The 22,809-nt window shown below is 49.8% G+C and overlaps 2 protein-coding genes across 2 annotated transcripts; one reads left to right on the forward strand and one right to left on the reverse strand.

The window, feature by feature from the left end:
* Positions 1–380: 380 nt before the first annotated feature.
* Positions 381–5,398, forward strand: LOC128846631 (mast cell protease 1A-like). The gene is made up of 5 exons (XM_054045864.1): positions 381–469; positions 2,154–2,301; positions 3,369–3,504; positions 3,586–3,849; positions 5,135–5,398. Exons 1-5 carry the CDS (start codon positions 394–396, stop codon positions 5,318–5,320), a joined length of 810 nt encoding a protein of 269 aa, XP_053901839.1. The 5' UTR covers positions 381–393; the 3' UTR covers positions 5,321–5,398.
* Positions 5,399–9,658: 4,260 nt separating this feature from the next.
* On the reverse strand, positions 9,659–16,010 carry LOC128847032 (duodenase-1-like). Its single transcript, XM_054046357.1, has 5 exons — positions 15,929–16,010; positions 14,595–14,739; positions 13,133–13,268; positions 12,676–12,930; positions 9,659–9,989 (listed from the first exon to the last, which is right to left on the reverse strand). Exons 1-5 carry the CDS (start codon positions 16,002–16,004, stop codon positions 9,843–9,845), a joined length of 759 nt encoding a protein of 252 aa, XP_053902332.1. The 5' UTR covers positions 16,005–16,010; the 3' UTR covers positions 9,659–9,842.
* Between the last annotated feature and the right edge of the window lie 6,799 nt (positions 16,011–22,809).

The following is a 22,809-nucleotide window of genomic DNA, read 5'->3' on the forward strand; positions in this document are numbered from 1 at the left end:
GGTGGAGGCAGACATCACTGGATGGGTTCTGGCTCTGGGCTGCCAAAGGGGTCAAGCTGGAAGGTCACCATGGTCCCCTTTGGCCCTGAAATCGATGGGTCTGGGTATCTCGGTGCAGAAAAGCTCAGGGGTGTTTCTTACACCTATAGTAGGGCTGAGAAGTGTTAGCCACATCCTCAGCAAGGCCTGGTGCACACCCGAGAAAAGAAGAACACCCCCACCCCGACCCCAATGTGGGTGTAGCTGTGACCTGAAGCTTCCCCTCTGCTCCTGGCCCATCCGGGGTGGGGTTTCTGAGCAGGAGCGTCTGTGCCCCTGTGGTTCCCAGTCCCTGCCCCACTCCCGCATCTGGCCCATATAACTCCAGGGCTGAGGAAGAGGCTCTGTGCCTGGATGGCTCAGATGATGCAGATTTTGATCTTGGTCCTGCTACTCATGGCCTTTCTCCTGTCCCCCAGGGCTGAGGCTGGTGAGTTGTTGTTTTTTTCTTTTGGCGGGGAGGGGGTTGGGTTCTGTGGGAAGCGGGGCCCTTGCCAGGCAAAGGGAGCTGTGGGGAGCAGTGAGGGTCTCCCCCTGATCCTCCTGGGGTCAAAGGGGTGTAGCAAAACCTGCAGCCTCTCCTGAGTGAGGTTGGGCTTCTCAGAGCAGCCGAGCAGTTGGGTGGCCCAGTCTCCAGAGGCTCCTTTGGGAGCCCACTGCCAAGCTGTGCCCCAGACAGGGGAGCTGATTGCAGGGCGAAGGCACAGGGCTGGGACCCAAGAAATTTGGGACCAGTTCCCAGCTCAGCCCAGACTCCCTGTGGGGACCTTGGGCCGGTCCCTGGGATTTTCATGGAGTGCTGATGGGAACTAGGCAGGTTTAGGAACAATCTCCCTGGGCCTCCATTTCCCCATCTTTACAATGAGAAAAATGTTTCTTCCCGTGTCTGTTTGAACCTCTGTGAGGTAGGGATTGTGGGTCAGTGCAGGGCCTGGCACAATGGGGGCCCTTGTCTTGGTCTCATCTCAGGAGTGGAGGTGGTTCATAACTCTGAACAAAATGTTCTGGTTCTTCAAAAGTTTACAACTGAACAGTGACTTCATGACTTCATACAGTTTTGAAACTTTACTGTGCAAAATAAAAATGCTGCTTTTAACCATCCTAATTCAAATGAAATAAACACAGAAACAGTTTCCTTACCTTGGCAAAAAAAAAAAAAATTAAACTTTCCCTTTATTTTTTTTAGTAATTTACATTTAACACAATACTGTACTGGATTTGCTAAGGTTTTTTTTTTATTGTGTTTTTTCTTTTCTCTCTCCTGCTGCCTGATCAGGTATGTCTGGTTCCAAATTAGGTGTGTGGGTGATCAATTGGGGTCTGGGCAGCGCCCAGCACAATGGGGGGGGGGGGGGGCTGATCTCAGTTCCTGGTCAGTTCCTAACTCTGGTGTTCATAACTTTAAGGCTATATTGAAACAGCAATTTGTTAAAGGTGGGATTTTCCCACACATTCGCCCACCTAGGTGGAGACTTGTTTGGAGCTGATCACAAAAAGTTGATTATTTTTCCATGAGAAAAAACCCAAAAGTGTTTCTTTTACAGTGAGCAAGAATTGAAAACGTTCACCAAAATATTACCAAAAACCGGGGGAAAGAATCAGTTTCACCACAATAATTCAGACAGGTTCAAGCGAGGCTTTGTGAGAAAAAAATACCCTTAGTAAAAACCACAGTTTTCCATTGGACCAAATGTTTGGCATGTCAGTCTTGGAGCAGCCCTGGCCAGACACTGGGGTCTAATGAAGAAGGAGAAGCATCCACAAGGGACCTGTTTGTGCCCTTCTGGGGGCTGCCTGGCCAAATCTGGGGTGATGGCCCCCAAAGCCGTTAACTCAGAGCAGTGCGATTACTGACACACTCCTGGTGCCTTTGGCACCGATTGTCCACACAGCGAGGTCAGAGCTTTAGATTTACCCTCCGGCCCCATGGGGTGTCCAGTCTGGGGCAGAGCTGAGCAGGGGGAAGGGATCCAGGCACAGGGATCCCCCAGGGAGAGCATCATAGGGGTGGGTTGAGGCTGTGGGGACTCCCCTTCGGGATGAGGAGCTCAGTCCCAGCCCGGCCCAGGGAGACAATGCGGCTTTTTGTATGAATCTGCCCCCTTCCCCCACAGGTGAGATGATCAGGGGCCAGGAAACCCAGCCCCACTCCAGACCCTACATGGCTTTTCTGAATATACGATGCAGAAACAGGAGGTCTCACTGTGGAGGGTTCCTGGTGGCAAAGAACTTCGTGCTGACGGCCGCTCACTGCAATGGAGAGTAAGTGCCGCCGTGCTGGGGATGTCGGGGCAGGCAACTGCAAAGCATGGTCCAGATCCAACACTGGAGCTACAACCATTGACTCCTGCTGGGGTCTGGCTCCATTGCCTAGATCGGGGCAGGGAGGGTCTCACAACCCCAGGACAGCTCTGCAGGGATGTGGGCTGGGGGGGGCTGGGCATAGATCCCTGTTTGCATCTAGCTGAGGAGGGGTCACCGGGGTGCAGGGGAGCTGACACCCAGGGGCTGGGAGGACAATGGGAAGTGAAGCAGCTCATGGGAACAGCTCACGGGGCTCGGGAGACACAGGCTGAGACCCCAACACCACTGGGCAGGTGTTTGTGCTGCAGCGGGGGGATAGGAGGTTTACCTGCAGGCAGCCAATGTATGAAGTGGTCTATATATTATATCAGGCTGGAAGCTGAGGACGAGATCTCTGCCTGAGACTGAAATCTGCCCTGTCCCCACAAGATCAGTATTTATGAGTCAGACCCACATATGCCCGTCCCCCACTGCACTACGCTCCTGCCCCTAACACCCCTTATATTCCACTTGGCTTTAGAGCAAGACCACTGTGTTTCAGGGAGCTCATATTATTAGAAAACAGGAATGGGGGTGACAGAAAATCCCCGTGCGATGCCAGATCCCGCCATGCGCAATAAAACAAAGAGACCCTGAACAATTGCATAATGCTGCTGCAATTGGAACTTTCATATTCATAATTTAACACGTTATGCCTCATTTAATTCATTAGATACCAGACCCCAACTGAGATCAGTGATTGAAGAGTAAGAGAAACAATCATTCTGGGGGGAGCACACCTACTAACCCCCCCCGCCCTGCTCCCTCCAGCGAGCCCTCCAGCCCTGCTCCTCACAGCCCAGAACCCCCTACCAACTCCCTCACCCCACTCCCTGTACCATGTTGCCCCCTATTGAGCTTTCCAGCCCCATCACTGCAACATGGCGCCCTCTAGCACTACGCAGGGGTGAGAACTGCCTCCAAGGGCCCAGCTGACATCTCTCTGCCCCGCTCCAGTTCCAACCTGGTCTCCATCTGGCTTCCAGGGACATCACCGTGCTCCTTGGAGCCCACAACCTCCGTCGGGATGAGGAGACCCAACAACGAGTCTCTGTGAAGCACAAGATCCCCCACCCTGGATACAACAAGATGAGCTTTGAGAACGACCTGATGCTGCTGCAGGTACCTGCCCCCTCAGCCCCCACCCTGGCCCCACCCCCATCTCGGTGCGGGGCTGACCCCTCTGCTCTCTCCCCATTGCAGCTGGTGGAGCCGGCGGAGCTGACTGATGCCGTGGGCACCATTCCGCTGCCGCAAGCTGGCCAAGCCGTGGAGTCAGGCGCCGTGTGTAGCGTGGCAGGATGGGGCAGGACCAGCCTCAATGCAACCATCAGTATCCTCCATGAGGTGGAGCTGGACGTGATGTCAGACGAGACCTGCCAAGAGGACAGGCTGCTCCAACGCTACTACAAGCCCTCGAGGTTGATGTGTGTGGGGGACCCTGCCGAGGACAAGGCCTCGTTCTCGGTAAACACCCAGTCCCTGGGGGGCTGCCGGGCTGGGAGCTTCCCCATGAGCCAAGGGAGTTAGGGGATCAGTTAGGGTGACATTCAACGGGCAACACTGAGACTGGGATCTGTCTATCTGTCCGCACATCCCATCTATACACACCCATCTATATCTGTACACCCAATCTATACACACCCATCTATCCCCATACATCCCACCTATACACACCCATCTATCCCCATACATCCCACCTATACACACCCATCTATCCATCTATCCCATACACCCCATCTATCCCAGAGGTGGGCAAACTACACCCTGCGGGCCACATCCAGCTCGTGGGACCATCCTGCCCGGCCCCCAAGTTCCTGGCTTGGGTGGCTAGCCCCCGGCCCCTCCTCCGCTGTCTCCCCTCCCCCGCAGCCTCAGCTCGCTCACTCCACTGCCGGCGCAATGCTCTGGGCGGTGGGGCTGTGAGCTCCTGGGGCAGTGCAGCTGCAGAGCCCGGCCTGACCCGGTGCTCTGTGCCTAGTGGTGGCGGTGGCAGTATGACCCGGCTCCAGATGGGTGGCATGACTGTAGCACCGCCAGCTACCGGTGCTCCAGGCAGCACGGTAAGGGGGCAGGGAGCAGAGGGGGTTGAGTAGAGGGCAGGGGAGTTCGGGGTAGTGGTCAGGGAGTGGGGGTGTGGATAGTGGTCGGGGTGGTTGGGGGGGGAATAGGGAGTTGAATGGGGGCAAGGGTCCCGGGGGGCAGTCAGGAAGGAGGCTGGGTTGGATTGGGTGGCGGGGGGCAGTCAGGGGCAAGGGTTCCAGGAGCAGTCAGAGGACAGGGAGAAGGGGTGGTTGGATGTGGCAGAGGTCCCGGGGGGGTTGGGGGGGCATCAGGAATGAGGAGGGGTTGGATGGGGCAGCGGAAGTCTGGGGGCGGTCAGGGGACAGGGAGCAGGGGTGTGTGGATGGGGCAAGGCTCCCGGGGGGCCATCAGGGAACAGGGGGGGTTGGATTGGGCAGAAGTCCTGGGGGAGAGATAGGAGGTGGGGGCCAGGCCATGACCCCCTCCCCTAACCGGCCCTCCATACAATTTACCAAACCCGATGCGGCCCTTAGGCCAAAAAGTTTGCCTGCCCCTAATCTATCCCCATACACCCCGTCTATCTATCTATCTATCTATCTATCTATCTATCTATCTATCTATCTATCTATCTATCTATCTAGGGACTGCGCAATGAACAGCTCAAAAAGGACAGGTGGATGCTGTGCTATGAGCCTCTATTCACCCTCTACCTCCTTTGATTTCTCAGGGCGACTCTGGGGGCCCCCTGGTGTGTAACGGGACGGCCCAGGGCATCGTCTCCTTCGGCAAGAAGAACAGGTCTCCCCCGAGGGTGTTCACCAGGGTCTCCGCATACGTCCCCTGGATCGAGAGAACAATGAGGGGTCTCAGCAGCCATGGGCCCCATGTTGAAAGGCCGGGGCCCCTACACTGAAGGGGGCAGAGTTGGGTTTGTGTTTGTGGAAGGAGTCCCTCCCCAGAGCAGTGGTGGTGAGCCCAATGGGTGCTTGAATAAAACCCAGCTTCATACTCACCCCATGTAATAAAATCCTGTGTGAGACTTTTTGGGGGAGATTTGTCTTTCTGTATTGTGCTGCCCCCTAGGGCTGAGCGTCCTGCATTACCATCCTGGACACCTGGGTCTCGTTCCCAGCCTGCTCTCTCCTCTTAGGAGCTGTGGGACCCCCTGGAGGCAAACACCCACCAATGCCTGGGTCCTATCCCATGTCCCAGTTTCAGCCACTAGGGATGGGCATTCTGGGGCCCCCTAGAGATGAGCTCCTGCATTGCCATCCCAGACACCTGGGTCCCAGTCTCTGTACAACCTTTAAATTACACCATCCACACTGCCTCTCCTGCCTGACACCAATTTAAAAAGGCAGGACCCAATTTTATCTCCCTGCATATCTGCTCCCCTTCCCCCACACATAAAGGTTCATAAAGGGCAGCACTGACTCGGCCTCAGCCACATGAACCGCAGGGCAAGCTGGGTGCCAGGTGTGATGAATGTGGGAATTTCAGTCATGTTTTATGTGGCCTGGTGAGCCTCAGTTTCCCCTCTGTGCTTTGCATTGCTGGGCAAGGAGGTTAAAGGATTAAAAAGCTGCTTTTGGGATACAGCAGGAGACAGGAGGTGCTGGGACATGTCACCATATGAGAGTAGCATGAATGGGTCATTAACTGGCTGAACCCGACCCAGACCATTGGAGGAGTCAGAAAGCAGATGGGAACTACACACACTCACCATGGGAATCGCGGGCAGGAGGACAATGGCCTGGAGATAATAGGAGTCTGGGGTGAGAGCCGGCCTTTACAGAGACACAGGGCCTCTCCCTTGGGACAGGTACAGAAACAAGGACAAGGAGAAGGAGCAGAAATGGGGTGCACCCAGCCGGGCCAGATGGACATGTCTAAACCTGGGCTTCTCTGGGCTAAGCCGAGGACGTTCCCAGTCTGTGTTCAGTCCAGGTAACCAGTAAACCCTGTTCGCTTTGGAAAAGGCAGCTGGGTGTCACTGCCAATCCCGGCTGAGGTGCAGGGGTCCCAGGAGAGTGTAGACATCTCTGAGAAGGAGTCTCTCAGTTGGCATCACCGGGCAGAGCTCACGGGGTGCAACAGGGGGGCTGGAGTCCAGGGGCTCAGTCTCAGAGGTTGTGAGGCCACATGCCCCTCCCCCCCCCCCGACCTCCCGTAGGCAGAGTGGGACCCCTGGGAGCTGGCACACATCTGAAAAGCCAGGGTGCAGCTGAGATCCTGTCGGGGTGGAGAGGAAATAATGTGTCAGTGCAGAGATGCACAGGCCGATGGTGGTAGCCTCAGAGAGGGAGGCAGAGCCCCCAGCAGGGAGAAGCCTGGCAACAAAGGCAAGTGCTGGGCTGCAGTTGTGCACGGCCACCACAGGGTGCAGAGCCCCAGATGTGCACAGGTCTAGGAATCAATGGGCCAGATCCTGAACTGGAATCGGTGAGGCCAGACCCCAGCTGGTGTCAATGGGACATAGCTCCATTGTGGTCAATGGGGTCAGCTCCCATCTGGGGTTAATGGGGCATAGCAATGCAATAACCTGCAGTGTAACTGTCGCGGTTAGGGGTCTCCCCTCCCAAGCGGTGGGAGAACCCCACAGTGTTTGTTACACGGCCGGAGACAGATTCTGTTTAACAGGAATTGCCCTGAATACAGAGAAGGAAACACTGTGAGGGTCAAAAGGTTTCTATCATGTCAATCCTGAGCTGTTCCTAGAGCCGGAGAGGTGACAGTCAGAGGGAAGCATCAGACCATCTCCTCTGCCCTCCCATACTGCATGGGCCAGAGCTTCTAGCCTCGGGAATCTGAATGAGTTTGGGAATTGGCCATTCAAATCTCTCCGTTGGCTGGGTCTGGATCAGGCTCGGAGACGCTGCTGCCAAGGGCTGGGCTGAATTCTCCATCCCTGATGACATGTGACTCAAGCCAAGATGTTTCTCTAACATCTCTGCTCTAATTTGAGCCGGGATTTGTGCTAGGGCCGGGGCTACACAGGGGTCAGACGGGAGGAGCACCGTGATCCCTTTTGGACTTGGAATGGAGGAGTCTATTGAAGGAATGTTATTGCAGCAGGTCGGAGTGGAGGGACCCAGGGCATCCAAGGGCAGCTCTGGGAATCTCTCTCATGCCTCTGGCTCAGACAAATCTGGCCAGACAGGGATCAGCAACATGGCATCTCCCGCTATGGGGAGAGCTGGCCAGCACTGCCCTGTTACCAGACAGAGAGAGCCAGATGGAGGGGAGTGTGGAGTCACACAGATCGATTGGATCTGTATCTGCCCCACAACTATTGGATTTGGGTGTCAGGGTGGGTCTGGGTGTAATTCCAGCCCTATAGTTGCTACAGCCCCACCCCCTGCAACCAGAGACCTTCCCTGCCCTGGAGGACACAGTGACTGCCCCATATGATAAGGGTCAGGAGAGAACTCAGTGCTGGAGATGTTTGTATCAGCTCTGTACTGATTCTGGGGGATACAAGACAGGAAGTGAAATTAACAAGCTCTGCGATGGAGGGACTGCAGGGCCGCGGGCCCTGGGAGTGCCTGACTGAGTTGCTGTGAGCTGTGGCAAAGCAGTGTGGTGTAGTAGCAAGACCACAGGCCTCCGCTTCAGGATACCTGGGTTCTGTTCTGTTCCCAGCTCTGCTGCTGGGTGACCTTGGACAAGTCATGGCCTCTCTCCATGCCTCAGTTTCCCCATCTGGGGTTAATGATCCCAACCGCCTTTGTAAAGCGCTTTGAGATCTGCTCACAGGAAGAGCTACAGGCCCAGATCCACAAAGGCATTTAGGCTCCTGGTGATTTCAATGGGTGTTATGCATCCAAACCCCTCTGAGGTTCCAGGCATAGTTGGTCTTATTTAGCTCAAATTTTGTTTATGGCTCAACCCAGGTTCCCTGAATCCTGCCCCATTATCCTCCCCCAGCCCTGGATCGAGAGCCCAGTACTGGAAAAGGGAGAGCGAATTGTTCAAACAAGACTATTTTTTAATTTTTTTTTTAAATGGATTTTTTTCCCCTTAATTGCCATTGGTCATTCAAACAAATGTCCATTTTCAATATCTTCCAAATAGTTGGAAATACACAATTCTTTCTTTTGTCCCAATGTATCTCAGCAATGCTTTCCAGGTTCCCTTCCTTTGGGTTTTTCCAACCTTCATTCAGTATCACAATAATAATAAATAATTAAATATTTGTGGGATGGGAGATGGAAAAAGAAAAGAAAAGAAAATACTGAAAATAAATAAAAGTTGGGTCCAGCTCAAAATGCACAAAACAAAACATTCAAAATTTCAATTTTTTCACACAACCATGTCAGTGTCCTATTGTCATGTGCTGTTTAATTCGGCTAGCCATGCTTCCTGGTGATAGGTTGGCCATCAGAACTGCAAAGCACCGTTCCTGCTCTCTGGTTTGATGAAAGAAAGTTTTTAAGACACCAATGACATACTGCAGCTAGGAATTTTGATGGTAGAAAACCGTTGAAGACTGCAATAGATATAAAAATGATCAGCATTTGTAGAGGGCGTATACAATTCAACAATGAAAATTGTACCCTTACTCCAGAATCCCCTAGGCTGATGGTAAAACCCTGTGCACACGTGGGGATTCTAATGAATCAGGAGGAAAGGTTGTCACCGAATATTGTTCTGGGGTAATGAAGCATGTGACTGGGACAGATATAATACAGAGAGACCTGGGGACAGAAGAGCGACAGACAGAGAGTAAAAAGCCAGGCAGACATAACCTGGAAGCAAAGGAATGTGGCCCTGAGAAACAGGTAAGAGAAGTAGCTTTTTGGGCACAGAGTCTTTTCTGGAGAGGCAGGCTTGGGACAGTGAACAGAGAAGCTGTCTGCTGCTGTTTGATTCTGACTGTGTTCAGAGAAACAGGACTTGTAAATAAACCAGATTTCATCAAGTAAATACCAGGCCCTATTGTGAATTTTCGCTCTGAACCAGAGCACCCGCAGAGCCCCAAACATTGACTAGCCGCTTGGAGTGACAATAAAATAGAAGAAGAACAGGAGTACTTGTGGCACCTTAGAGACTAACTAATTTATTAGAGCATAAGCTTTCGTGGACTACAGCCCACTTCTTCGGATGCATATAGCTTCTTCATCCGAAGAAGTGGGCTGTAGTCCACGAAAGCTTATGCTCTAATAAATTAGTTAGTCTCTAAGGTGCCACAAGTACTCCTGTTCTTCTTTTTGCGGATACAGACTAACACGGCTGTTACTCTGAAATAAAATAGAACAAAATTTCAAACATCGAAGGGGCATTTGTAGCCAGAAAAGGATTTCAGGACTGAGCCATTTGTAGCATTTCTTTAAGAGTGAAAAAAAAAATCCCTCTAATATAAACCACCTCAGGAGTTACACACAGGCACAGAACCCAGTATGGCTAAATTCACCCTTTAAAAGGGAGCGTCACCTTTAACTCAGTTTCTGCAGAGTTTCGTTGATCCAGGGGATGAATTTGGAGATTCTCGTGTATATAGTGGGGGGTCGCCCATCCGGATCTCCATTGGAGACGATGCCCTGGACCACCCCGTTGCACACCAGGGGCCCGCCGGAATCGCCCTGCCAATAAGGAGAATAACATCAGTGACTGACATTACCCAGCCCGGCCTGTCCTCTGGAGATCTCAGATTGCGTGTGGGGCAGGTGTTCTCTGCAGTTGAAGGCCCAGGCCTGGTCAAAAAACAGAACTGGCCTAGAAATGGGTGGGCAGAGAGAGAAACCTAGAGTTGGGCAGAATGATATACCTGTGGAAAAGGCAGTTTCCACAACACTGAAATTTTCCATATATTTTTTTTTCCCTGAGAATTTTCCATTTTTGCATCAGGAAAATTGAAATTAAATATTTCTTTTCAAGCCAGTTCCACCCAAATCAGAATATTCCATAGTTAGGAATCAGTTCAACAAAATGTTAAACTGCTTTTTCCTATCCATGCAATGGCTTATGGGTATAGTAGTTCAGGTCTTCATTCTCTCCTAAGGGCTTCGTTACATGGAGGACTTCATCTCCCATAATGAAATTCAGATTTGCTTCTGACTGAGCTGTTTGGGGCAGCATGGAATCACATGACTCAGTACATTGTGGGAGATGTGGTCCAGGCAAAAGCTACTTAAGGGAAAATACAGGCCTGAATTAAGCTTCCAGAAGGCAATGCACTGATAAGGAACTGCAGCTTAATGTTGAACTGGCTTGAAATGAAGCATTTTGAGTGAGCTCAACAACCAAAATCCTAGATTCATAGAAATGTCAGGCTGAAAGGAACCTTGAGACGTCGTCTAGTACAATCCTCTGCATGGAGGCCGGACCAAATAAACCTAGACCATCCCTGACGGGTGTTTGTCCAACCTGGTCTTAAAAACCTCAACCTCCCCAGTTAACCTGTTCGAGAGCTTAAGTACCCTCAGAGTTAGAAAGTTTTTCCTTATATCCAACATGAATCTCCCTTGCTGCAGATTAAGCCCATTAGTTCTTATCCCACCTTCAGTGGACATGGGGAACATTTGCTAACTGTCCTCTTGGTAGCAGCCCTTAATATATTTGAAAATGGTTATCATGTCCCCTCTCCAGCCTCTTCTTCTCTAGCCTAAATATGCTCAATTCTTTCAGCCTTCCTCCTAGGTCAGCTGTTCTAAACCTCTGATCATTTATTTGTTCTTGTTTATCTCCTCTGGACTCTCTCCAGTTTGTTCACACAGAAGGAAAAGTTTCAATCTGTTCACATTTCAGCATGTTCCATTTTGATTAAAAATGTTGCAATGAAACATTTCAAAATTTCTGAGTCAATTTCTGAAGTGGGCTGTAGTCCACGAAAGCTTATGCTCTAATAAATTTGTTAGTCTCTAAGGTGCCACAAGTACTCCTGTTCTTCTTTTTGAGTCAACCCTGTTTTTGGAATTTCCATTCTGCCAAAAATGTTGACATCTCAACTTTTCTTCAAAAACAAAGATTGAAATGTTGCCAATTCCCGTGATATGGGAACACCGACTCTCCCTCAGCTCCAATTCCTTCCTGGCCCCATAGACGTCAACAGCAAAGCTCCCATCCACATCTATTGGGCCAGGATTTCACCCAGGATCCTGTCTGTTGGGTAGCCTCAGGGTTGAGTTCACCAGTAGATCCTCCATTGATAGTGAAGAGTAGAAAGGGTCAGAACATGTGGTGATGCAGGGGCGTGGGTGTTCCCCGTTTTCATCTACATTGTTCCTGGAACATTTTACTAAAAAATCGAAGCCCAACAATTTCTAGTTATGGTGCATCATGGGAGTTGTATTTCAGGTGCCTCATGCCCTTATGGGAACACAGGACTGGACAGGCCCTACTGAGTCATGGAGTCAAGTCCTCACTATCCCAGACAGCCCCATTGTCCCATCTCATCCATAAACGTATCAAGTTCCATTGGCATTCTGGTTAGGCTGTTCCCCCCGAAATGCTCCTGTTGGAGGTTGTTCCAGAACCTTCCCCTTCTGATGGTTAGAAACTTTCTTCTCATCTCCAGTCTCCATTGATCCCGACCCCTGATTTGTCCTTTAGCTTCAATGGTCATCTCGCTCCTTTGTGTTCCCCCATCCCAATGTATTTGTAGAGCAATCAGACCCCACTCAGCCTGTGTTTTAGGCTAAGCTAGCCCAGGTATTTTACTCCCCTCTCGTCAGACCAGCTCTCCATTCCCCTGATCATCCCTCCGGCCCTTCTCAGCACCTGCTCCTGCCGGAATCCCTCTTTCTGGGACAGGGTTGCCCAGAATTGTGCACCAGATTCTAGCTGAGGTCTGCCCAGAGCCTTCTCCTCTGACATTAAAACCTCTCTCTCTATTGAGATACCTCGTCTGCACCATCCCAGGATCGTATTAACCTTTCTCCTCGCCATCACCCACTGGCTGCCCATAGTCATCCTGCAATCAACTAACACACCCTCCCCATCCCCCTCAGTTGTTTCAAGCTCATGAGCCCCCAACCCAGAGCAGCAATTTTCTTGTTACTTGTCCTTATAGACATGAGCCCATGTTAAATTTCATCCTGTTTCCACCAGCGCCTTGCACAAGGGCACTAACAGTGGAGATACCTCTCTGGAGACATCCTAAGTGCTGATCTCCCTGGCTGGGCTGCATCTCCCATGTTGCACCATTGGCTCCCTTCTTGGGGCACTGGAGCACGGAAGGGGCATGGCCATATTGGTTTCCATCAGTTACTTTCCCTCAAGCAGCTTGCTGTACCCTTAGTGGCTCCGAGCGGGCGGGGGGATATTTACATGGAATGGTGATTTCTTGACATCGGGGCTGCCGGCACACAGCATTGTGATGGGATCGTAATGCCGATACTGATCTTTGCACAGGCTGTCCGAAACCACCTCCTGCTCCACCTCCTGCAAACTGTCGGTGTTGGTGTTCATTCCAGTCTGACCCCAACCTGCCACACTGCACTCGGTGCCTGGGCTGACATGGTGATTGGCCTCCGGCAGGGGGATGGGCACCACCCACTCGGTCAGCTCTGCACTGTGCCACAGCTGCCATGGATGAGAGAGAGAGAGAATGGACCAGGATCAGCACAGTATCGGAACTGCTGTGGGGCAACACCACCTGGGTGGAGGATGGATGTGTGTCCAGGGAGCAAGTGTGAGGTCATTGGGGGGCCAGGTGGTAAAATAAGGGCAGTGCCTGCAGCAGTGTGAGGTCACTGGGGGTGGGGTGATGGGATGGGGGCAGTACCTTCAGCAGCATGATGTCATTGTGAAAGTTCTCATTGTTGAAGTCAGGGTGCTGGACCCAGCGACGGGCCCGGATCCGTTGCCAGTTCTGTCCCGGCTCCTTGAAGTCTTGGACTCCCAGGTAGACAAAGATGTTGCTGGAAAAGCCAAGGGGAGAATATGGGGGATTTAGTGCCCATTGTATGGTAGGATGGGTCCATCACGGGCCCTCGGGAAGGGACATCAGCCCTGCTCCTGCCCTGTGCAGATTTCTACCTAAAGTTGTGCGACTGAATAACACAGGGACCATCTCATGCACCTACATAAGGATGGACTTCCTCCTTCTTCCCTCTGGTTGGCCAAAGAGACCCCCAAAGATTGACCTAAGCACTACTCTGCTATTCAGAGTGACCCATTGTCCAGTTCTGGTGTCCATGATTCAAGAAAGACATTGATAAATTGGGGAAAGGTCATAGAACAGCCATGAGAGTGATCAAACAATTGGAAAACCTGTCCTATACTAAGAAACTCGAGGTCATTTGATTTCAAGTTCAGAGGCACTATAAAGGATTCTGTTTGTTTTTCTTTTCAGTGATTGTTTCATGGTATGATTTTTTAAAAGGGACTGTAACTTACGAATGGAACAATTTACCAAAGGTCATGGTGGATTCTTCATCATTGGCCACTTTTAATCAAGACTGGATTTTTTTTAAAGATTTGCTGTAGATCAAAATTATTTGGGAGATGTTCTGTCGTCTGTGTTATACAGGAAGTCATGCGAGATGATCACAATGATTTTGCATTCTATGAATCTTTGAACTACATTGCAGAAGAAGGAAAACACACCTGGAAACGTGTAAGGCCCTAACCTGGTTGTAACTTTGAAATAGTAAAAGAAAAGGGGGGGAATCCAGATGCCTAGGCTGGCCAACACAGAAATAAGATCGCTGGAATCAATGAAACATACAAATAAGAAAAGGATCAAAGAAATTTTTATGCACCGTCGCCATCTACTGGTTATGGACAAAAGTAGCAGAAAGCCCAGATCTGACCCTGGAAATGACCCTGGAGACAGAGGTCAGTATGTGGGATATGAGAGGTTGCTGAGTGCATCACAAAAGATGTTGAAGTCCAGAATGGTGCCCAGATGTTTGGCTCAGCACCTTTGGACAGCCCCTTCCCTCCTCCAAGGTTAGCAGGACATGAGAAAAAGTGGTGAGAATTCACGGCAAAGATTGTATCTAGTTTGCGTGGGTTTAGGCTTTAAAATGTAATAGGCACGCAGGGAAATTTGTAATTTTCACATCCCGTAAACACTTCTAGTCTTTGGGCCAATATATTTCCAGCTCCGATCCAGCCCCAGGGTGGGGGACTGGCTGGCTCAGGGAGCTTTTCGCCCTCAGCCTTTCCAGGGGCACCAGCCCCAATCCAGACTCCGGGCGGAGATTGGCTGGCTCAGGGCTGGTGGAAGGCGTGTGTCTTACCCTAGGTTGCAGTTACAATGAGCTGCCGTCACCACCACGTCCTCCTGGATCAGGAATCCTCCACAGCTTTCTTTTGACCCAATTTGCACATAGGCCATGTAGGGTCTGGAGCTGAGCAGGGCTTCCTCGCCCCCGAGGACCCAGTCTGGAGAGAGACAGGGAGGGGTTCAAAAGGGAGTCTGGAGAGTGAGACCAAGACCCCAGTGCAACCCAGACCCTAATCCCTCAGCCTATCCCCTAGCTTGCCTGGGGCAGCCCCTTGGTCCCCCCAGCCCAGCCTCCCTCTGGATTATCCCCTCATCCCAACCAGCCTGGTCCCTACCCATACATGTACCCGCTGTACATCTACCTATTCCCACATGGACCTGTCCATCCATCCATCCATCCATCCATCCATCCATCCATCCTTCCATCCATCCATCCATTCCTTATCCCCTACATGCCCATCAATTTGTCTGTCTGTGAGGCCACCCCCCGGCTATCATCAGTCTCTGAATAAGGCCAGGGATTCCTCTCACCACCGGGCCCCATGTCCCATCTCCTGATACCCGCCTGAGCCTGATGGTTAATTATATCCCCCTGCCCCTGGTGTGGGCTGTGCTGCCCTTGGGCCCTGATCTCCCACATCTCACCACTAGAGCCAGGTAAAAGTTTTTAAGCAATTGGTATATTTGCCAAAAAATGCAACTTTGGGGCATCAAAAGAACCAAATTCTGAAGATTATTTTGGCTGTAAAAAAAGGATTTCTTTTCTGGAAAAAGTAGGCAATTTTCATTCTAGGCAACTCACTTTTTTGTTTTGAAATGTTGTTTTGTTTAGAAATGGCGTGATTTTTAAAAAAAATAAATGATTAAAACAGTAGGGAAAAAACCCTTTAAAGTGAGCTGAAATCAAATGAAAAAACACCCCCAAAATTTTTGGGGGGATTGAAGGAAGCACCTGAGAGCAAATAAAAAAGAAAACAAAATTGGTTCTGGATCAATGTTTTGTTTCACAATTGCATTTTGGTTCAAAACTCAGCTAATTAAAGAAAATAAGGGTGAAAAACACCTGAACAGGCCCCCAAATGAAACCAAAAGCCAAAAAAAAAATAAAATTGTTTCAGGTCAAAGGAAGCACCCCAAAGGAAATGGAAAAAAAATGAAAAAATATTTGCTTTGAAATAATACCTTTTCAGGGTTTTCGTTCGGGAAGAAAAAAATTATTTTGGGAGGAACCCCAATTTTGCCCAGAGTTTCGGACCCTAAACCAAAAACTCAGTGACTCGCTCAGCCCCACTCTGATCGTGAGCCCCCTGGGGCTGGGACAGCGTCCAGTTTCTCAGCTCCACTCACCAGTGTGAAGACTCGGGGGCATGAGAAAGGCCGCGGTGAACGGGAGCAAGGACGTGGAGAGCAGCAGCAGCAGCATCCTTGGTTCAAATCCAGGGGCTGGGACTGGTGGGTCGGTCTCAGCCCCGGGGTTTATATAGAGCGGGTGGCGGGGAGGGGCCCCTGGGTAGAGGTGAGCTGGGAAGTGCAGGGTCACGTACCCGGCTACAAAAAAATTCCCCTGAAGTGATGTGTCAGGGGTGGAGATTCCCTGAAAGGAAATTTTCAGCCACATCCCCATCTGCATTGGGGGAGTTTCCTTCCTGCTCTCATGCCCTCCCTGCCCCTGGCTGGGGCCGTGGCCAGCACTGACGCCTCCCAGCTGCAGATGGCAAACTCCCCACTGGTCTGTTCTGCCCCTGGATGCTTGGATCCCTATATGTTCAGGTCAGCAGGGTCCATTCTGCCCTCCTGAGTGACCCTGGCTGGAGAACCTCGCCCAGCTCCCCCGGACTGAGCCCGGTCACTGGTGTCCGGCGAATGCCTCTTCCAGCAAGGCAGCTGGGCTGGGTCTGATGCCCCGGGGAGCTAATTCCCTGGTTAATCCCCCTCCCTGTCGCACATTGGGGTTTCCTTTCCTGTTTGATTTGGTTGGGCTTCACCAATCCTTATAGGCGCTTGCTCTGCCTTTCCCTGCTCAACTGAAGAGATTCCTGGTACTCAGCTTCATCTCCCTGTGGAGGTCCTTGTGCCCCGAGCACAGGCACCTCCCCAGGAACTTGTGGAGAAGCCAAACAAAGTGAGCTGAGCTCTTTCAGTCTCTCACTGCCAGGTGCTTTCTCCAGCCCCCGAACCATTGGCCTGGCCCCAGGGCCGGCTCTAGGCACCAGCGCTCCAAGCATGTGCTTGGGGGGGCACTTTTCAAGGGGCGGCATTCAAGCGCTTGGGGCGGCACTCCGGCCCTTTTTCTTTGTTTTTGTTTTTTTTTTTTTTTGCTTCGGCAGCGGCACTCCGGCCTTTTTTTTTTTCTTGGGGCGGCAAAAAACCTAGAGACGGCCCTGCCTGGCCCCGTCCTGCCCCATCTTCAGTTTGTCACCATCCCTTTTAAAATGCACTCCCCATAACTGGTGCACGATCCCAGGATCCCCAAGGAAACACCCCTCCCAGCTCCTGATCATCACGGCCCTGTTTACACGGCCAAGGAGGGCACTACCCCTTGTGCTGCTGCCTCGCACGGGGAGGTCATGGGGCTTGTCAGGTCAAAATAACATTTTGCTGGAGAATTCCGCACCAGCTGGGATGGGAGAGAAGCTGCTTTAGAAAAGATCTTGGTTCTCTTGGCTTTGGGTGTGGGGCACCCGGGGATGCCGAAGGCAGGATTAAAATCCTTCAGCAACTTCTGCATCCAAGAGAAACTGTGGGGCCAGGTCTTAAATTATGCTCAGCTCCCAAAGGCCGATAGGGATCTCAGCAGAAGTGCAAGTCCAGAGTCTGTCTCTCTCTCTCCCCCGCCCCCTCTATCTATGTCTCTATCTGTATCTCTGAGCCATTAGTGGTTATCTTAGAGAACTCATGGACAACGGGAGGAATCCCAGAGGATGGGAAAAGGGCAAAGACAGTGCCTCTCTATAAAAAGGCGAACAAGGGCAACCCAGGGAATTATAGACCAGTCATCTGTATTTTGGTACCTGGAAAGAGAATGGAGCAAATAATCCAACACTCAGATTGTAAGCACGTAAAAGAAAAGGTGATAACTAATAGTTAACATGGATTTGTCAAGAAAAAATCATGTCTAACCAACCTAGCATCCTTTGACAGGGTAACAAGCCTAGTGGATGGGGAGGAAGCAGCAGATGTGATTTATTTTGACTTTAGTAAGGCTTTTGATACTGTCTCGCAAGACCGTCTCATTAACAAGCTAGGGAAATGTAACCTAGATGAACCTATTATAAGGTGGGTACTCAATTGCTTGGAAAACCATTCCCAGAAAGTCATTATCAGTGGTTCACAGCCAAGCAGGAAGGGCATAATGAGACGAGTCCTGCAGGGATCTGTCCTGGGTCAGGTTCTAATCAATAACTTCATAAATGATTAGATAATAGCATAGAGAGGACACTTATATAGTATGCGGATGATACCAAGCTAGGAGTGGTTGCGAGCACTTTAGAGGACAGGATTAGAATTCAAACTGATCTTGACAAACTGGAGAGATGGTATGAAATAAACAGGACACAATTCAATAAGGACAAATGCAAATCTCTGTATTTAGGAAGGAACAATCAGTTGCACACATATGAAATGGGAAATGACTGCCTGGGAAGAAGTACTGCAGAAAAGTATCTGGGGTCATAGTGTATCAAAAACTAAATAAGAGTCAACAGTGTAATCCTGTTGCAAAACAAGCGAACGTCATTCTGGGATATATTAGCAGGAGTGTTGTAAGCAAGATACGAGAAGTCATTCTTTGGCTGTACTCAGCACTGATTAGGCCTCAACTGGAATACTGTATCCATCTGAGGGCACGCCACTTCAGGAATGATATGGAGAAACTGGAGAAAGTCCAGAGGAGAGCAACAAAAATGGTTAAAGGACTAGGACACATGACCTCTGCGGAAAGATTGAAAAAATTGGGTTTGTTTAGTTTGGAGAAGAGAAGGCTGAAGGGGACATGATAACAGTCTTCAAATGCGTAAAAGATTGTTATGCATAAGAGGGTGATAAATTGTTTTCCTTAACTACTGAGGACAGGACAGGAAGCAATGGGCTTAAATTGCAGCAAGGGAGATTTAGGTGGGACATTAGGAAAAAATTCCTGTCAGGGTGGTTAAGCACTAGAACAAATTGCTCAGGGAGGTTGTGGAATTGCCTTCTTCGAAGATTTTTAAGAGCAGGTTCCACAAACACCTGTCAGGGATAATCTATTTAATACTTAGACCTGCCTCATTGCAGGGGACTGGACCAGATGATGTATCGAGGTCCCATCCAGTCCTACATTTCTTTCTTTCTTCTGAATTTTGATTGTTCAGATCTTATTTGTTTAGTAAAATTTGTTTGTTGAGGTTGATTTAATTCTGGGTAATTATTTCAGGTTAGGTTGGGCTTAATAAGGAGGGTGCATCAATGTTGCAAGTGTAATTCTTACGGTGGAAAAGACTATCCCTCCATCCACCCATCCATGCATCCATCCGAGCCACCTGTACGTCCTCCAATGCCCATGCAAATCCATCCATGCACTGATCCCCTCCTATCCATCCATTCATCCCTGCATCCATCTGTTCATTCATCCATCCTTGCATCCCAGTCATCTGTACATTCATCCATCCCCATAAACTTCTATCCATCCATCCGTCCATCCATCTAAATTCATTGATTCTAAGGCAAGAAGGTACCACCAGTGATCATCTAGTCTGACCTCATGTATAACACAAACCAGAGAATTTCCACAAAATAATTCCTGGAGCAGATTATTTAGAAAAAAATCATCCGGTCTTGATATAAAAATTGTCAGTGATGAAGAATGCACTTTGCCCCTTGGCTAGTTGTTCCAGTGGTTAATGACCCCCACTGTTAAAAATTTATACCTTATTTCCAGCAGAGGCGCCGACTTCCCCTCTGCCTGGTGGGTGTTCGACCCACCCGCCCCTGGCCCGCGCCTGCCCCACCCTCACCCCATCCCCATTCCACTCCTTCCCCAAAGTCCCCGACCCACCCCGCCTTTTCCCACCTGAGCCCCACCCCTTCCCACCCCCTTTCCACCCCTGCTCTGCCTCTTCTCCACCTCTCTATGTGCGCCATGTCCTCACTCTTCCTGCTCCCTCCTGGAAAATCCTAAGTGCTGCCAAACAGCTGTTAGGTGGGGGGGGCAGGAAGTGCTGGGAGGGAGGGGGAGGAGTGGGGACGTGGCATGCTCAGGGAGGGAGAAGGTGGCGAGGTGGGGGGGAGCATGGCTGCTGGTGGGTTAATTTTTCTGTGTGGGTGCTACAGCCCCAGAGCACCCACGGAGTCGGCGCCTATGATTTCCAGTCTGAATTTGTGTAGCTTCAGCTTCCTGCCTTTTGACCAGGTTAGCCCTTCCTCGGCTAGGCTGAAGAGCCCGTTAGTAAATATTTGTTCCCCATGTAGTTAAGCAAAACAGATGGAGCTCTTTGAGTCTATCATTGTAAGGCAGGTTTTCTAATTCTTTGATCATTTTCACGGCTCTTCTCTGACCCCTCCCCAATTTATCAAAATACTTCTTTAATTGTGGGTCCCAGATCTAGACATGGGATTCCAGCAGCGGTTGCACCAAGACCAAATCCAGGCCAAAATAATCTCTCTTCTCCTACTCATGATTCTCCTGTTTATGCATCCCTAGGATCAAACTAGCCCTTTTGGCCACAGTTGTGCACTGGGAGCTCACTATCCATCTTGACCCCCAAATCTTTCATAGAGTCCCTGCTTCCCAGGCTACAGTGTCCCAGTCTTTGTTCCTAGATGTATATATTGACATTTAGGTATGTTAAAATGTGTATTGTTTGCTTGCACCCAGTTATCAAACAATCCAGATCACTCTGTCCTGTCCTCTGCATTATTTATCACTCCCCCAAGTTTTGAGTCATCTGCAAACATTATCAGTGATGATTTTATGTTTTCTTCCAGAGTATTGATAAAAATGGTAAATTGCATATGACAAGAACAGATCCCTGAGCTCACAAGAAACACACCCATTTGATGTTGATTGCCCATTTACAGATACATTTTGAGACCTACCATTTAGCCAGGTTTTAATCCACGTCATGTGTGCCATGGTAATCTTATATCATTCTAGTATCAGAGGGGTAGCCGTGTTAGTCTGAATCTGTAAAAAGCAACAGAGGGTCCTGTGGCACCTTTGAGACTAACAGAAGTACTGGGAGCATAAGCTTTCGTGGGTAAGAACCTCACTTCTTCAGATGCAAGTAATGGAAATCTCCAGAGGCAGGTATATATCAGTGTGGAGATAACGAGGTTAGTTTATATCATTCTAGTTTTTTAATCAACATCTGCGGTACCAAGTGAAATGCCTTCAAGAATTATAAGTGTATAACATCAACACCATTACCTTTATCAACCAAAGTTGTAATCTGATCAAAAGGAGATAAGGTCTGTGAGGTGATATCCTTTATTGGACCAACTTGTGTTGGTGAGAGAGACAAGCTTTCGAGCCTACACAGAGCTCTTTTTCAGGTCTGGGAAAGATTCTCGGGGTGTGACAGCTAAGTACAAGGTGGAACACTTTTTTTAGCCTAAGTAGTGAGCGCATATTTCTATCCAAGCTCAACATCAAAAGCAAGCTCCGCACAGACCAGGACCCACCAACTCAAAGTAGCATCAGATCCTGCCAGGACAAGATACAAAACTTGCAGATATATCTCCACTGCTATGATGATCAACACCCCCTCCCACAATTTACATTTCAAGGCCCATGGGTCCTACACATACTCATCACACCATGTGGCTTCCCTCATCCAGTGCACTAAATGCCCCAATAACAAATAGGTGGGTGAAATGAGACAACCACCCTCGAATGAACTCAATCAGAAAAATGATGAAGGACAAAAAGACCTTATCACCCAGCCAGGGGCGAACACTTTTCACAAAATGATCACTCCATAGCTAACCTCTTGGTCCTCATCCTCAAAGGAAACCTGCACAACACCTGCAAAAGATAAGCCTGGGAGCTTAACTTCATAACTTAACTAGACAGTAAAAAAAAGAAAGAAGAAGAAGAAGAAGAAGAGATGTATAGAGACACTGGATTCATTGCTTATTACAACAATCTGTGACCCTTTCCCCGCACCTTTTCCACACTCTTTCTCCCCCTATTACTGGAGAGATGTTAACAGGATACTTCATCTTGAATGCTCTATTGAAATATGTGTTAACTTCATGTGCTGAGCAATCTGTTTCACCTTGCATTGAGCTGTGACACACAGAGGACTTTTTCCAGACCAGAAGAAATGCTCTGTGTAAGCTCCAAAGCTTGTCTCTCTCTAAGAGAAATTGATGTAGTAGGATATCACCTCACCCACCTTGTCTCTGAAATATCCTGGGACCTGCACGGCTACAACAAAGCTGCGTATATCAAAAAAAGATATCGAGTTCAACAATCGCCGAGCTGTACACCCATTGGGACAGTAGTGGGCACTGTTGCCACAACAGGGGAATTCCTGCTGGGTCGGTATCTCTAGCAGACAGGGAACAGGGTAGCAACAAATGCTCTGTCCACATTCAGGGGCCATGAGGGGCAGATGTGGGGCGAACGCCAGGCAGAGCAGTTACAGTCAGACACAGACAGGAATCCAGACACACACACAGAGGATGCTGCATCAGGCCTTTTATTGCACCACAAGTGGCATGTGCCAGGTGGAAAGCAGAGTTTCACAACAGCTTTCTCAGGAGTGTCTCGGAACCAGCGTGAACTGAGCGAAGGTTCATGCTCAGGGCAGAATCATGGTCCGGATCAGGATCAGTAGGAATTGAAAAGGTCAGATATGGAACCTGCCCCCTGTAGATGGTACCAGCTGTGATCGGACCCCAGGGAGTGGAGACTCGCTGGCTTGGGGACGGGGGAATGGGACATCAGGGCTTTCCCCTCTAGGGGGTGCCGGCTCCAAAATACCAGCCTTTCTATAGTTTTTCTTTTTTTTGGCACCATCCTATAGGGTTTAATAGAGAGAATCTGATCCCTGCCCTAGAATGCCATAGGACAGTCCGAAAACTCCCAGAGACACACACAGGTTTTATTCTAACATCTACGAACTGCTTCCCCTACCCACAATCTGTTTTGCGACCAATCAATTCACAGCATTTTTCTAAGAGTAATGAAGGTAATCTACATTCTAAACCTTGGGCCGTGGCATGTTCAGGGTAAGCCCCTGGCGGGC

The sequence above is a fragment of the Malaclemys terrapin genome, chromosome 12, assembly GCF_027887155.1.
Source record: "Malaclemys terrapin pileata isolate rMalTer1 chromosome 12, rMalTer1.hap1, whole genome shotgun sequence".
In the NCBI taxonomy this organism is placed as follows: domain Eukaryota; kingdom Metazoa; phylum Chordata; order Testudines; family Emydidae; genus Malaclemys; species Malaclemys terrapin.